The sequence below is a fragment of the Nicotiana tomentosiformis genome, chromosome 2, assembly GCF_000390325.3.
Source record: "Nicotiana tomentosiformis chromosome 2, ASM39032v3, whole genome shotgun sequence".
In the NCBI taxonomy this organism is placed as follows: Eukaryota; Viridiplantae; Streptophyta; class Magnoliopsida; order Solanales; family Solanaceae; genus Nicotiana; species Nicotiana tomentosiformis.
Genome location: NC_090813.1, coordinates 169,066,997 through 169,083,354, shown reverse-complemented (window position 1 = coordinate 169,083,354; position 16,358 = coordinate 169,066,997). Strand labels below are relative to the sequence as shown.

General features: G+C 40.2%; 1 protein-coding gene across 1 annotated transcript; it reads right to left on the bottom strand.

The window, feature by feature from the left end:
• Positions 1–9,445: 9,445 nt before the first annotated feature.
• Positions 9,446–12,028, bottom strand: LOC104099005 (NAD(P)H-quinone oxidoreductase subunit U, chloroplastic). The gene is made up of 5 exons (XM_009605868.4): positions 11,664–12,028; positions 11,130–11,191; positions 10,912–11,001; positions 10,484–10,624; positions 9,446–9,667 (listed from the first exon to the last, which is right to left on the bottom strand). Exons 1-5 carry the CDS (start codon positions 11,950–11,952, stop codon positions 9,572–9,574), a joined length of 678 nt encoding a protein of 225 aa, XP_009604163.1. The 5' UTR covers positions 11,953–12,028; the 3' UTR covers positions 9,446–9,571.
• Positions 12,029–16,358: the final 4,330 nt, after the last annotated feature.

Below are 16,358 nucleotides of genomic sequence, written 5' to 3'. Positions count from 1 at the left end.
GTATTGTTGTGATATGTGAGCGTCATGTACATGAGGTGACGAGTGCGTACACAGGCTATTTGTTGTAAAACTCAATTTTTACTGAGTAGTAACCTGTTTTAATCCTAATTGAGTTATACCAGCATGTGTAGTTATCCTATTTAGTATAATATCGCATGTCTACGTGCTTTAACTGCTTATTTGAACTCTGTGCAACATGCCTAGTTTATTTCCTGTTCTTCCTTGATCTTTATCAGTCTTAAATGTAGAATTCTTGCTGTTAACTGTTGTATTTATTGGTTTGAGTTGTGTGTTTACTTTTGAGACTACGAGGCGGTACCTCTGGAGTTCTCCCTACACATTCACTTTTGAGACTACGAGGCGGTACCTCGAGAGTTCTTCCCCGCACATTTTCTTTTGAGACTACGAGGCAGTACCTCGAGAGTTATCCCTGCACATTTACCTTTGAGACTACGAGGCGGTACCTCGGGAGATCTCTTTGCATATTTACTTTGGGACTATGAGACGATATCTCGGGAGATCCCCTATTGTTTACCCCTGTGTGTTGTACTATTATTTTGCTTTGTTTTCCTTCTTGTTAAATTCCAGTCTATTATTATATTGCCATATTCTCCTAGTTTATTTCTTATATACCAATGGGCCCTGACCTTACCTCGCCACTACTCGACCGAGGTTAGGCTTGGCACTTACTCGGTACCGTTGTGGTGTACTCATGCTACTCTTCTGCACATATTTTGTGTGCAGATCCAGGGACTTCTTATCAACCACATCATCAGTGAGCAGTGACAGTTGGAGACTTCAAGGTTTATTTGCTGCGTCTGTAGACCTCGAAGTCCCCCTCTATTCTCTCCTATGTCATTTACTTTTCGTACTTCTTTTATTAGACTCTGGTGTATAGAGATACTAGTTTCCTTATGTAGCTTGTGACTTATGATGTTTCGGGTTTTGGGAATAATGTGTATTACTAGAGTGTTTGTTATTATACATGTCGAGCGGCATTGCTACCACTTATTTAGTTATCTGTTGCAGTTAGTTATTAAGTTTTACTTCCATTTTTTGTTATTTTCGCAATTATTAGGCTTACCTAGTCGTAGAGACTAGGTGTCGTCACAATATTTTTACTGAGGTAGTTTTGGGTCATGACAAGTTGGTATCTGAGCTCTAGGTTCATAGGTGTCGTGAGTCACAAGCCAATTTATTCAGTCTCGCGGATCGGTATAGATACATCTGTACTTATCTTCGGGAGGCTATGGAACTGTTAGGAAAATTATAGTTCTTTGATTCCTTGTTGTGCGAAAATTGTTCACTTCAAAATTCTAATCTTATGCATTTTATTCTCTCATAGATAATTAGGACACGTAGAGGCGGATGTGATGACTAGGCACCCACGCCCCCTGCTAGATCCGCGAGAGGTCGGGGCCGAGGATGTCCACATGGTGCAGCCAGAGCACCCGCACAAGATGCTACAGAGGAGCCCCCAGTAGCTCCAGCTGGAGGGCAGGCACTTGAGGTATCTGTTGCTGCACCAGCCCTCTAGGAGACTCTAGCCCAATTTCTGATCATGTTCAGCACCTTAGCTCAGGCTAGATTGATTCCACTTGCTCCTGCCACATATCAGTACGGGGGGGGGGGGGAACAAACTCCCGCAGCCCATACCCTAGAGCAGCGGGTTCAGGTCGACTAGGTTCCAGAGATTATACCGATGCAACCGGTAGCTCCAGTTTAGCCCGAGGCTAGTGCAACAGTTTCTGAGGCGGACCAGCTCGGACTTGAGAGGTATAAGAAGTACCACCCTCCTACCTTCAGTAAATTGGTGACAGGTGATGCCCAGGGTTTTCTGGAGGAGTGTCACCGTATCCTCTATACTATGGGCATAGTGGAGTCGAGTTGGGTTTCTTTTACTACATTCCAGCTTAAAGGAGCAACCTATCAGTGGTGGCGTGCTTATGAGTTGGGTAGTCCGGTTGCGGCAGCTTCACTTACATGGACTCAATTCTCGGACATTTTCTTAAGGGAGTATGTTCCTTAGAGTTTCATAGACGTATGGCGCGGAGAGTTTGAGCAGATGCACTAGGGTGCTATGATTGTGTTAGAGTATGCAGTTCGCTTCAGTCACTTGGTTACCACAGTTCGAGAGAAGGTTCATAGGATTATTAAGGGACTCCACCCTAGTATCAGGCTTAGCATGGCCCGGGAGTTAGAGATTGATATTTCTTACCAGCAGGTTGTGAGTATTGCTAGGAGGTTGAAGGGTATGCTTGATCGGGAGAGAGAGGAGGGGGAGGCCAAGAGTTCTCGAGAGTCTAGCACTTATAGTTGTACTCGTGACCCAGCTGCAGTTCGCCATGGTAGGGGCTATGTGAGTCGCCCGGTTCATTAAGAACTTCCAATTGCCGGTGGTAGTTCGGTCCCTCCTAGGCCCCAGGAGACTTATTACACACCGCCAGTGTCTAGTGTACCTCCTACACAGGGTGCTTTCAACGGTCAGTCTAGCCGACCTGGCCCGAACTAGTCATAGAAGCCACACCCTCCAAGAGCTTGTTTTGAGTGTGGCAACACTTGCCATATGGTGAGGGATTGCCCCAGACTTAGGAGGGGTGCACCTCCAAAGACTTCTCAGCCACCGCATATTCTACCTGGTCCTCAAGATAAGATTACAGCACCAACTACCACCCCACCTGCTCAGCCAGCTAGAGGTGGAGGTCGGGGCGGTCGAGGTTGCCCTAGAAGGGGAGGCTAGGCCAGATATTATGCACATCCCGCTTGTACAGAGGCAGTTGCTTCTGACTCTGTCATTATAGGTATTGCTCTGGTCTGTCATAGAGATGCGTCGGTTTTATTTGATCCAGGCTCCACTTATTCCTATGTGTCCTTTTATTTTTCCCTGTATTTGGGCGTATCTCGTGATTCTTTGAGTTCTCCTATTTATGTGTCTACGCCTGTGGGAGATTCTATTATTGTTGACTGTGTGTATCGGTCGTGTTTGGTTGTTCTTAGTCGTTTTGAGACCAAAGTCAACTTATTATTGCTAAGTATGGTAGACTTTGATATTATTTTGGGCATGGACTGGTGGTCGCCCCATTATGCTATTCTTGATTGTCACGCCAAGACCGTAACACTGGCTATGCCAGGATTACCGCGATTAGAGTGGAGAGGTTCCTTAGAGTATACTCCCAGCAGAGTTATTTCCTTTCTTAAAACTAAACGAATGGTTGAGAAGGGGTGTGACGCGTATCTAACTTATGTGAGAGATGTCAGTATTGATACCCCTACAATTGAGTCAGTTCCAGTAATGAGGGACTTTCCGGATGTATTTCCAGCTGATTTTCTTGCATGCCGCCTGACAGATATATTGACTTCGCTATTGATTTGTTGCCGGGAACTCAGCCCATCTCTATTCCTCCATATCGTATGCCTCCTCTTGAGTTGTAGGAATTGAAGGATCAGTAACAGGAGTTGCTTGATAAGGGCTTCATTCAGCCCAGTGTGTCACCTTGGGGTGCTCCGGTCTTGTTTGTGAAGAAAAAGGATGGTTCTATGCGTATGTGCATTGATTATCGCCAGCTGAACAAAGTTACAGTGAAGAATAGGTATCCATTACCTCGTATTGATGACCTATTTGATCAGTTACAGGGTGCCAGGGTATTTTCTAAGATTGACTTACATTCAAGCTATCATCAGTTAAAGATTCGGGAGCCAGATATCCTGAAGACTGCTTTCAGGACTCGGTATGGCCACAACGAGTTCCTTGTGATGTCATTTGGGCTGACCAACGCCTCGGCAGCAATTATGCACTTGATGCACAGTATGTTCCATCCCTATCTTGACTCATTTATCATTGTCTTTATTGACGTCATTCTGGTGTGCTCCCGGACTCGGGAGGATCATGAGTAACACCTGAGGACTGTGCTTCAGACCTTGAGAGAAAAGAAGTTATATGCAAAATTTTCATATGTGAGTTTTGGCTAGATTCAGTGGCATTCTTGGGCCTTGTGGTGTCGAATGATGGGATCAAGGTGAATCCGAAGAAGGTGGAAGCAGTGCAGAGTTGGCCCAGACCGTCCTCAACTATGGAGATCCGGAGTTTTCTTGGTATGGCGGGGTATTATCATCGATTTGTAGAGGGCTTCTCATCTATTACAGCACGTATGACCAGGCTGACCCAAAAGGGTGTTTCGTTCAGGTGCACATAGGAGTGTGAGGAGAGCTTTTAGAAGCTCAAGACAGCTTTAACTACAACCCTAGTATTGGTATTGCCTATAGGTTCGGGGTCTTATATTGTATATTGTGATACGTCGCTGATTGGTCTCAGCGCGGTGTTGATGCAGGATGGTAGAGTGATTGCCTACGCGTTCAGACAGCTGAAGGTACATGAAAAGAAATATCATGTCCACGACCTCGAGTTAGCAGTTATTGTTCATGCCTTGAAGATTTGGTGGCACTATTTGTACGGTGTCCCTTGTGAGATCTACACCGATCACCGGAGTTTGCAGCATCTGTTCAAACAGAAGGATCTTAACTTGCATCAGCAGAGGTGGTTGGAGCTGCTTAAGGATTATGATATCACCATTTTGTACCATCCCGGGAATGCCAATGTGGTGGCCGATGCTTTGAGTCGCCGGGCGGAGAGTTTGGGGAGCTTTGCATATCTACCAACAGCAGAGAAGCCATTGGCGTTGGATGTTCAGGCCTTAGCCAACCAGTTTGTTAGATTGGATATTTCTGAGCCGAGGCGAGTGCTGTCTTGTGTGGTCTCTCATTCTTCTCTTTATGATCGTATTAAGGAGCGTCAGTATGATGACCCCCATCTGCTTGTCCTTAAGGACACGGTCCAATACGGTAATGCTAATGAGGTCACTATTGGGGATAATGGAGCATTGAGGATGTAGGGCAGGCTATGTGTGCCCAATATGGATGGTTTGCATGAGTTGATTCTCCAAGAGGCTCACAGTTTGCGGTACTCCATTCATCTGGGTGCCGGAAAGATGTATCAGGACTTGATGCAGCATTACTAGTGGAGGAGAATATAGAAGGACATAGTGGAATATGTAGCTCGGTGTCTAAATTGCAAGTAGGTAAAGTATAAGCACCAACGGCCAGGTGGATTGCTTCAGAAGTTAGAGATTCCGGAGTGGAAATGGAAGCGGATCACTATGGATTTCGTTATTGGGCTTCCAAGGACTCAGTGGAAGTTTGATGAAGTTTAGGTAATGGTGGACAGGCTGACCAAGTCAGCTCATTTCATTCCTGTAATGACTACCGATTCTTTCAAGCAGTTGGCTCGAGTTTATATCCGCGAGATCGTCAGGCTTCATGGCATGCCGGTATCTATCATCTCTAACCAGGGTACGCAGTTTACATCACAGTTTTGAAGGGCCGTATAGCATGAGTTGTGTACTCGAGTGGAGTTGAGCACAGCATTTCACCCCCAGATAGACGGACAGTCCGAGTGCACTATTCAGATATTAGAGGATATGCTCTGTGCGTGTGTGATGGAGTTTCGAGGTTCGTGGGATCAGTTCTTGCCACTTGCAAGGTTTGCCTACAACAACCGTTATCAGTCGAGCATCCAGATGGCACCGTATGATGTTCTGTATGGTAGGCGGTGTCGGTCTCCAGCGGGTTAGTTCGAGCCGGGTGAGGCTAGGTTATTGGATACAGACTTGGTTCAGGATGCTTTGGAGAAGGTTAAGGTGATTCAGGATCGACTTCGCACAGCCCAATCCAGATAGAAAAGTTATGTAGATCTGAAGGTTCGCGAGGTCGCATTCATGGTTGGAGAGCGGGTCCTGCTCCGTGTATCACCCATGAAGGGTGTTATGAGGTTCGAAAAGAAGGGCAAGCTGAACCCAAGGTTTATCGGCCCATTCGAGGTGTTGCGGCATATTAGAGAGGTTGCTTATGAGCTTGCTTTGCCTCCCAGTTTGACAGGGGTTCATCCAGTATTCCATGTTTCTATGCTCCGGAGATATCACGATGATCCGTCTCATGTGTTGGATTTCAGCTCCGTCCAGTTGGATAAGGATTTATCTTATGTTGAGGAGTCGGTCGCCATTTTGGACAAGCATGTTTGAAAGTAGAGGTCGAAGAACATTGCTTCTATGAAGGTTCATTGGAGGGGTCATCCGGTCGAGGAGGCGACTTAGGAGACCGAGCATGATATGCGTAGCCATTATCCTCATCTTTTCACCACTTCAGGTATGTCTCTATACTCGTTCGAGGACGAATGATTATTTTAAGAGGGGGAGGATGTAACGACTCGGCCGGTCGTTTTGAGAGTATTAGCCCCGATCCCCTATTTACTGTTTTCCCCGTATCCTTTTCTGCTTATGTGACTTGTCGGGAGGTTTTGTTCATAGTTTCGGAGTGTTTTGGGACACTTAGTCCTTAAAACGGAAGCTTAAGTTTTAGGATTTTGACTGTAGTTGGAAATGTGTGAAGACGACTCCGGAATGGAGTTTCGTCGATTCCGTTAGCTCCGTTGGGTGATTTTGGACTTAGGATGTTCAAATTGTGTTTTGGAGGTCTATAGTTGAATTAGGCTTGAATTGGCAAAAGTTAAATTTTTGGGAAGTTTGAACGGAAGTGGACTTTTTTATATCGGGGTTGAATTCTTATTCTCGAAGTTAGAGTAGGTCTGTAATGTCAATTATGACTTGTGCGCAAAGTTTGAGGTCAATCGGACATGGTTTGGTATGTTTCGGCATCAGTTGTAGAAGTTTGAAATTTCAAAGTTTATTAAATTTGAATTGGAGAGTGATTCATGTTTTTAGCGTTATTTGATGTGATTTGAGGGCTAGACTAAGTTCGTATGGTGTTTTAGGACTGGTTGGTATGTTTGGTTGAGGTCCCGGGGACTTCGGGTTGATTTCTGGTCGTTAACGGATCATTGTAGACTTGTGAAGAATTGCAGAATTTTCTGGTTTTCCAGTTGTTGGTTTCCTTCTTCGCGTTCGCGAGGGGAGTTCAGCGTTCGCGAAGAGGAACTGGTGGAAGGTGGGATTTTTTGCTTCACGTTCGCGATGGAGGTCTCGTATTCGCGAAGTTCTGAGGCAAATGATCTACGCGTTCGCGATGAAGGCCTCGCGTTTGCGTAGAGAAAGTGGTCACCTGAATCTCCAGGCACTTTTGCCTACGCGTTTGCGATGTTGGTCCCGCGTTCGCGTAGGGTCGAGCTGAGTGACCTTTGCATTCGCGATTAGGCCATCGCGTTCGCGATGAAGGATTTTGGGCTGGAGTAAGTTTGTACTTCGCGAACGCGAGGGTTCTTCCGCGTTCGCAAAGAAGGGATGCCTGGGCAGTATTAAACTTTTCAAAAACAAGGGTTAGCCATTTTTATCAAAACGTGAGATAGAGAGCTCGGATTTGGACGAGATTTTGAGGGATTTTCAGAGACATCGATTGGGTATTGATTCTTCATTTGTTTTTGGTTATATCATTAATTCCATCCTTTAATTTTGGATTTGGGTTGAAAAACTTGGGGAAAATGGGAGATGTTCTTCAACTAAGTTTTTGAGTTTTGATTGGGATTTTGACATATGATTTAGATAATTTTGGTACGAGTGAACTCGTGAGTGAATGGGTGTTCATATTTTGTGACTTTTACCCGATTCCGAGACGTGGGCTAGGGTTGACATTTTGGGGCAATTTTTTAATATCTTGCTTAATCCTTGATTTCATTAATTAGATTGGTTTCTTATAGTTATATTTATGGTATGTAATTATTTCTGGCTAAATTTGGGCCATTCGGAGTCGGATAATCGTGAAAAAGGCATTGCTACTGATTGATTGAGCTTGGTTTGAGGTAAATGGCTTGCCTAACCTTGTGTGGGGGGAAATTCCCTTAGGATTTGGTACTGTTGTGATATGTGAGCATCGTGTACGTGAGGTGACGAGTGCGTACACAGGCTATTTATTGTAAAACCCGATTTTTACTAAGTAGTAACTTGTTTTCATCTTAATTGAGTTATTCCGGCATGTGTAGTTATCTTGTTTAGTCTAATATTGCATGTCTAGGTGCTTTAACTGCTTATTTGAACTCTATGCAGCTTGCCTAGTTGGTTTCCTATTTTTCCTTGATCTTTATCAGTCTTAACTGTAGAATTCTTGTTGTTAACTGTTGTATTTATCGGTTTGAGCTGTGTGTTTACTTTTGAGAATATGAGACGGTACATCGGGAGTTCTCCCCGCACATTTACTTTTGAGACTACGAGGTAGTACCTCGAGAGTTCTCCCTGTACATTTACTTTTGAGACTACAAGGCGGTACCTCGGGAGTTCTCCCTGCACATTTACCTTTGAGACTACGAGGTGGTACCTCGGGAGATATCTTTGCATATTTACTTTGGGACTACGAGATGGTATCTCGGGAGATCCCTTGTTGTTTACCCCTGTGTGTTGTACTGTTATTTTGCTGTGTTTTCCTTCTTGTTAAATTTCAGTCTATTATTATATTGTCACATTCTCCTGGTTTATTTATTATATACCAGTGGGCCCTGACCTGACCTCATCACTACTCGACCGAGGTTAGGCTTGGCACTTAGTGGGTACCGTTGTGGTGTACTCATGCTACTCTTCTGCACATATTTTGTGTGCAGATCCAGGGACTTCTTATCAGCCATGTCATCAGTGAGCAGTGACAGATGGAGACTTCAAGGTATATTTGTTGCATCCGCAGACCGTCAGAGTCCCCCTCTATTCTCTTCTATATTATTTACCTTTCGTACTTCTTTTATTAGATTCTGGTGTATAGAGATACTAGTTTCATTCTGTATCTTGTGACTTATAATGTTTTAGATTTTGGGAATAATGTGTGTTACTAGAGTATTCGTTATTGTACATACCGAGCGGGCATTGTTACCAGTTATTTAGTTATCTGTTGCAGTTAGTTGTTAAATTTTACTTCAATTTTTATTATTTTCGCAATTTGTTAGGCTTACCTAATCGTAGAGACTAGTCTCCAGAGGTTGTTGCCCTTCTTGTTGTGTTAATTTTATCCATGGCCCCTGATTGTCCCCTTTGTTGATACTATCAGTTTCTTTGGTGCTAATTGTGCTTCCCATTGGTTGTATCAGTCCTTCCTTTTGGACTTCTTTCTGGTTTTCTACTTTTTCCTTTTCTTCTTTTATGAATTTCCTACATTCCTTCATCACATGTCCAAAGTTCTTACATTTCTCGCAAACCGTGGGCTTCCATTCATAATACACCTCTTGTTTAATGATTCTCCCTTGCTCATCCTCAAACATTATAGAAGTTGGATAATTTTTATGCAAGTTTATCCGACTAGCACTCTGGCAAATGTCAATCGTTCCTTTTTGCGATGTAGCTCTATCAGCATTCAATGGTTTTCCCATTAAACATGCCAATTTAAGTAGTGCAGATTGTCCCCACACTTTTCCCTATAGATGTAATTAATGTTGCAAAGATATTTTGCGAAAACATACAGATTAGAAGAGTGATTGCTTAGAATTTCATTAAAATGCAACAATCGAAAGCGAAGTATATATACAACAAGAAGATGAATATCATTCTATATATTTTACAGGATAAACTCGATGCAGCTTAATTCTCTTCTAACGACTAAAAGCAACCGATAACACGACAGCCAGCACAAACCAACCTAAAAAGAAATATCCCACCAATCTTGTTGGTTCCACATCCTCTGGTTCCTGCAATCGTGTTTATATTACAACCACAAATTAAAATGTAAGTAAAAAATATTCATTCACCATTAAGAGAAGGATGTAGTCAAGTATGTTCGTGTCTACATGTACGCATTAAGAGTATGGAAGTATTGCAGAACTAAGTTGTGAAAGTTATTATTCAAATTAGGCCAACTTTTGCCTTAATAGAATTCACACATGGTCACTAGTTTTCCCAAAATAAGGGAAATTCTGCTGCTTATTACTCATGGGAACATCCGACATATACGATAGTCAAGTTGTTCGCCTATCTTTCTGATCTCTTTTCTTTCTATTTAGAAGTTTTTTGGCTTTGAATGGGATAAGTAGAGGGTGAAACACTATTCCTACCATTCTTATATCACATTATTATTTTTAGTAGGCCGGTTAAAATGAATGACATACTTTTGTATATGGAAATATAATTTTCTAGACTTTCATTTTCCCCTTAACGAGAAAATTTTTATATTCACACAAATATTATTGAATATTAAAATTATAGATATTAAAAGTCTCATAATCACATATGACATGTTTAAGATCAAAAATTTCAAAAGTAATCATTTTTCCTATACTCCGTGTCAAACGAAACTATGTCGCATAAAGTCAAATTGACGAAGTAATTCAGTACAGAATAAGAGAGTCTTTCATGTAGGGATATATCTTTTAAGTAATAAAATAAATATTTTTAAAAGATGTTTATATTAACCAATTCAGTAATTAGAGGAGTAGTGTCTTTGTTACAAAATGTAAATTAAATTTTGAATTATATGTCCAACATGCATAAAAACAAGCAATTAGTACCTGAGGAGGAGGAGTTCCTGTAGACATTGGAGATTTATCAACCTCAAAAGGCCACTTGTACTTATCCGGTGCCTCACTCCTTACCAAGCTCCAATCATACAGCCTTCGCTCCTCTGGTGTTGACAAAATTGAGTATGATTCCTATGCCCAAAAACAAAACAAACAAAAAAATTTAAAGGGAAAACGAAAAAAGAAGTAGGGTCATTTCTGAAAGGAATAGCCGCTATAAAAATAATAAACGAAAAAATATAAAAAAATTATATATTTTTTGTATATATATATTCTGTATGTTATATATAAAAATTATATAAATTTTATACACTTTTTCGGCTAACAGATATAAATAGTTTCTGGCGCGGACTAAAAGTGATATAATACCCCTTTTTGAAACCTTTCTCGAAAGGAAATAAATTACAATAAATAAATACTTTTAGGAGCCCAAGCTTCTCGTTAAGATCCTCTTCTTCCAATCCCTCATTCATAACTTCTTCAACCTTCTTCTTGTACGCAACTGGTACCTATATTGTAGGCAATAGAAGTCAAATACTAAGAAAAAACATCAAAACATTGGACATTGCAGTTTGTTCTTTTTCTTTATGATTCTTTTTGTTTTAAAGGGGGTTGGGTAGAAAGAGATTGTGTGGACCTCATTGTATGAACATTTTCTTGGAAGTCCAAGTCTGTCATAGTGATCTATATCTGTTATTGCTGCATTCTTAAATGAAATATATTAGTCAAATGATACATTCATATTGAAAAAGAAAAGAGTTTAAGTTTTATATAAGCTCTAAAAAATTTAGACAATGGATCATCTAAAAAAATAATTACAGATAGCAACATAAAACTTGGGATTAATATCCTTAAAAACAGACAAGTTAATACACTGAAAGGCGCTTTACATCATCTGTATACATAGCTTAAATCCAAAAAAGTCACTTAAGTAGGCGAATCACGACGACAATATTTAAAGAAATATAAAGCACCACATTGCACTAAGCTCCCGTTATGCGCGAGATCCGGGAAAGAGCCGGACCATAAAGGTCTATTGTATGCAGCCTTATCCTGCATTTCTGTAAGAGGCTATTTCCACGGCTCGAACCTCCTAGTCAAATGACAGAGGCTCCCCTTCGTAATATTTAAAGAAAGGGGAAAAAAATAGTTAGAACAGTAGTAAAAAGACCTATGCCAAGAAGAGCTTTTTCAACATTAAGAGCTGAGATTATAGAAGGTGGTCCAGGTGGAAGTTCAACAGATGAGATTTCATTAGTTGTTGCTGTAGCGGTTTCAGTGGATGCATCGCTGCTGCCGGAGTTTTGAACGAGAAGCAATTTTCTAATCCGCTTGGTGGAATTACCAAAATAAGGAATAGAGGTAATTACAGGTATATTGTTACTAGTATGATTTGTAATTGTTGGAGATGATAGGAAATTTTGGCTGGAAATGTAGGGAGTTGCTCCTGTGGCAGCCATATCTTCTTGTTACTCTGTTGCATGTTTCTGCTTCCTTCTTCACATTCTGTTATCAATTCAGATTTCAGATAAAGAATTGGCAATTCAGCGCCAATCATTTTCTTGTCGTGATATGGTAAATTACAGATAAATGTTGACTACTAGAGATAACGCTGTAGTATACTGGTGATAATTCCTGCCTGTTACGCGGTAGGGGTGGGCATTCGGGCAATTCGAATTGAATATGAAAATTCCGGTTTGGATTTTTGGTTTTCAGATTGAAGAAATGACAATTCAAATCCAATCCAAATAAACTCGGATCGGATCGGATCGGATTTTTTAAGTTTGGATTCGTATTAATCGGTTTGGATATTTTGGATTTTCGATTTTGAGCTTACAAGTAGAGATCTTTCTTCTTTCTAAGATAATGAACATCGATCCAAATAAAGTATTCGTTTTAAATTGCCTAAAAAGTTTCTTATTTTTACAACAATCATCCAAATAAAGTATTTAAATAATAAAATCATCATCAAGGAAATCTAACAATGACACGATAAGATCAATAAGAAGTAGAAATTGTAAAACAGTGTCCAAATAGAATGTATTCTAATAGTAAATTAGTAATTAGTATTGAATATATGAGATTATGTCAAATGGTAAGCATATTGGACTTGTTACTATTGACATATGAATAATGGGCTAAATATAACATATAAATATTTCGGATTTTCGGATATCAAAAAATTTGAAGTACCAAATCCAATATCCAATCCGAAATTCAAAATTTTAAAAGTTAAATTCGAAATCCAATCCATAATCCAAAAATCCAAACCAAAAATTCAAAAACTTTGAATTTCGGATTTGTCCAAACTATTTTCACCACTACGTACCGGTGACCTAGGTTTGATCCCAGGCAAATGGCTCTTACAAATTATTTTTTCTATTTTGTCTATCAAGTCGTAATTTGTCTCCTTTTGTGTGGGTAGATCACATCGCTGCAATATTTCAAGTGAAAGCAATAGTAGAATACCTAAGCGACATGCCTCGAGAGTTGTCAACCTTCTAGACTCATCTTTGTGGGGTCCCTAAATAAAAGAAATAAAAAGAATAAAGAAAAAAAAAATGCTATTGGCTAAACAAAAGGCAAGGTAGGCGGATCTAGCAAATTGATTTAATAACAGATTTGGTTAGATTTACAAATTGCAATATGCAACTTGCATATGAAATTCAATCTCCTGATTGGTTCTATGGGAGGTAATTCACTCTTATAAATAGGAGCTTTGTTTGTTCATTTAAACACACCAAAATTGAGAGAAGCTAGAGAGAGTTAGAGAGAGTTAGAGAGAGTTAGAGAGAGTAATTCACAGATTGTAGTCTGTGAGATAAATATTGAGTGGGTGTAATATTGTAGTGAGGTGTTCAAAATAAAGAGTGTTATTTCTTTTGAAGTTGTAGTAGTCTCTTGACACTACCAAGTTCTAACATTTTAGTATTATTATATTGCTCCACTCGGGTATTGTATTTTACCCTGTTAAAAGATTTGGTGTCGTTGTTACTCTCTTGTGTTATTATTATTTATCATGGATATTATTCTTGGGCGGAATATTATTATTTTATCCAACAACGTGGTATCAGAGCCATGGCGAATAATAGCCCGATATCTTTTCAGTACCCCGTCTCACAAAAGATAAATATGAGAAATGGTGTCTACGTATAAAAGCCATTCTTGGCTCCCAGGTTGTGGAGGAAATCGTAGATAAAGGGTATGGAAAACCCGATAATGAGAAAGCTCTGCTTCAAAATAAAAAAGATGTCTTGGCAAAGACAAGGAAGAAGGATCAACAAGCTCTCACGCTCATCCACCAATGTTTGGATGATGCCATATTTGAGAAGGTGGCAGATGCTATCACCTCAAAGGAAGCTTGGAAGATTTTACAAAATTCTCTCCAAGGAGTTGACAAGGTGAGAAATGTAAAACTTCAAACTCTAAGGGCTGATTTCGAAGTTTTAAAAATAAAAGAATCTGAATGCATTTCGGATTATTGTTCAAAAGTGAAGGCTATTATAAATCAATTGAGAAGAAACGGGGAGGACGTAAAAGATGTCCGTGTGGTAGAAAAGATCCTTCATACATTAATACTTAAATTTTAATTTTGTGGTGTGTGCTATTGAGGAGTCTAAAGATTTAGACTCTATGACGGTGGAGCAATTGGAGGGTTTTTTACAGGCCCATAAAGAAAAGATCAAGAGGAGACAAGAAGTGTCATTGGAGCAACTTCTTAAACTCAGGGATCCATTAAGGATTATGAAGGTGAAAAAAGTTATCGAGGGAATGGACGAGGACGAGACCGTGGCAGTCATGGAAGAGGAAGACGTAATGGTAACAACTTCAACAATGAAGTTAAAATTCACCAAATATTCAGAGGTCGTGGCCGTGGACAAAGAGGAGGAAGAGGGCGTGGCTACTACCAAGAAAATAATGGACAAAGGTATGACAAATCAAAATTTGAGTGTTATAATTGTCATAAATTTGGCAATTACTCTTGGGAATGTCGTAGCAATGTTGAAGAGAAAGCTAACCTTGTTGATGACAAGAAAGAAGAAGATGAGTCAACATTGTTACTGGCACTCAAGGAAGAAGACAGAGATGATTGTAGCTTGTGGTATTTGGACAATGGAGCAACCAATCATATGTGTGAATGCAAAGAGAAGTTTATGGAGATCAATAAAACGGTGAGAGGTAATGTGTCCTTTGGAGACACCTCAAAGATTCAAATCGAAGGGATAGGTACGATTCTGATCTCTTGTAAAAATAGTGGCTACAAGTTAATTCAAGATGTTTATTATCTGCCAAAATTAAAAAGTAATATTTTGAGTTTGGGCCAACTTCTTGAAAAGGAATATGACATCCACATAAAAAATATGCATCTTTGGCTTAGAGATTCAAGTGGAATTCTAATTGCTAAAGTGTATATGGCAAAGAATAGATTATTTTCTCTGAATCTTAAGACAACTGATGCAAAGTGTTTAAAGGCTAATGTGCAATATGAATCATGGTGTTGGCACATACGATTTGGGCACTTGAATTTTGACGGGCTCAAATCAATGGAAGAAAAGAACATGGTGCATGGGATACCATCAATCAACCATCCCAATTAATTGTGTGAAATTTGTCTTCTTGGAAAACATGCAAGGAGGAGTTTTCCAAAGGAGGCCATGTCAAGATCAACCAAACCGCTACAACTTGTTCACACTGATATGTGTGGAACAATCAATTTACCTTCCTTTGATAAAAGTAAATACTTTCTTCTCTTAATTGATGACTTTAGTAGAAAGATTTGGGTTTATTTCTTGAACCAAAAATCTGAAGTTTTTGTTACTTTTAAAAATTTCAAAGTACTTGTGGAGAAAGAAAGTGGCTATGAAATTAAAGCTTTAAGGTCCGATAGAGGAGGCGAATTCACTTCAAAAGAATTTAATGACTTATGTCAGTCTCATGGAATTCGTCGCCCTCTGACGGTACCTTATTCACCCCCAACAAAATGGAGTTGCAGAGAGAAAGAATCGAACGATTCTTAATATGGCTAGATGTATGTTAAAAGCTAAAAGTATGCCCAAGTAATTTTGGGCCGAAGCTATTTTGTAGTGTGGTTTATTTAAACAACAGGTCTCCAACAAAAAATGTTAGAGATCAAACCCCTCAAGAAGCATGGAGTGGAAGAAAGCCAAGTGTTAAGCATTTGAGAATCTTTGAGAGCATAGCCTATGCTCATGTGCCATAGCAAGGGAGAGCGAATCTTGATGATCAAAGTGTCAAGCATGTCTTTGTTGGATATTATATAAGTTCAAGTTATACAACCCAAGTAGCGGCAAAGTGGTGGTAAGTCGCGATGTTGAATTTGATGAAGAATTGGCATGGAATTGGGAAGCTCAGGAAGAAACTTTATATGATTTTCTTCCATACTTTGGTGATGAAGAAGAACCAGAAACCGTGGAACCCGTGCAGGATACAACTCCACCTCCCTCTCCAACCAATGTCCCATCTCCCTCTTCTCAAGAAATTTCAAATGAACAGTCGCAAAGGGCAAGGAGTATTCAAGAGCTCTATGAGGACACAGAAGAAGTTACTAATTTTGATTTTTTATATTGTCTCTTTGCTGACAGTGAACCAATGAACTTTGATGAAGCTATTATAGACAAAATGTGGGGACAAGCCATGGAGGAGGAGATCGAGTCAATAGAGAAGAACAACACTTGGGAGTCAACAATACTTCCCAAGGGTCATCGAGCAATTGGAGTTAAATGGATATACAAGGAAAAGAAGAATATCGATGGAGATGTAGAGAGATACAAGGCACGACTTGTGGCTAAAGGCTACAAGCAAAGGCAAGGCATTGACTATGAAGTATTCTATGCACAAGTTTCCC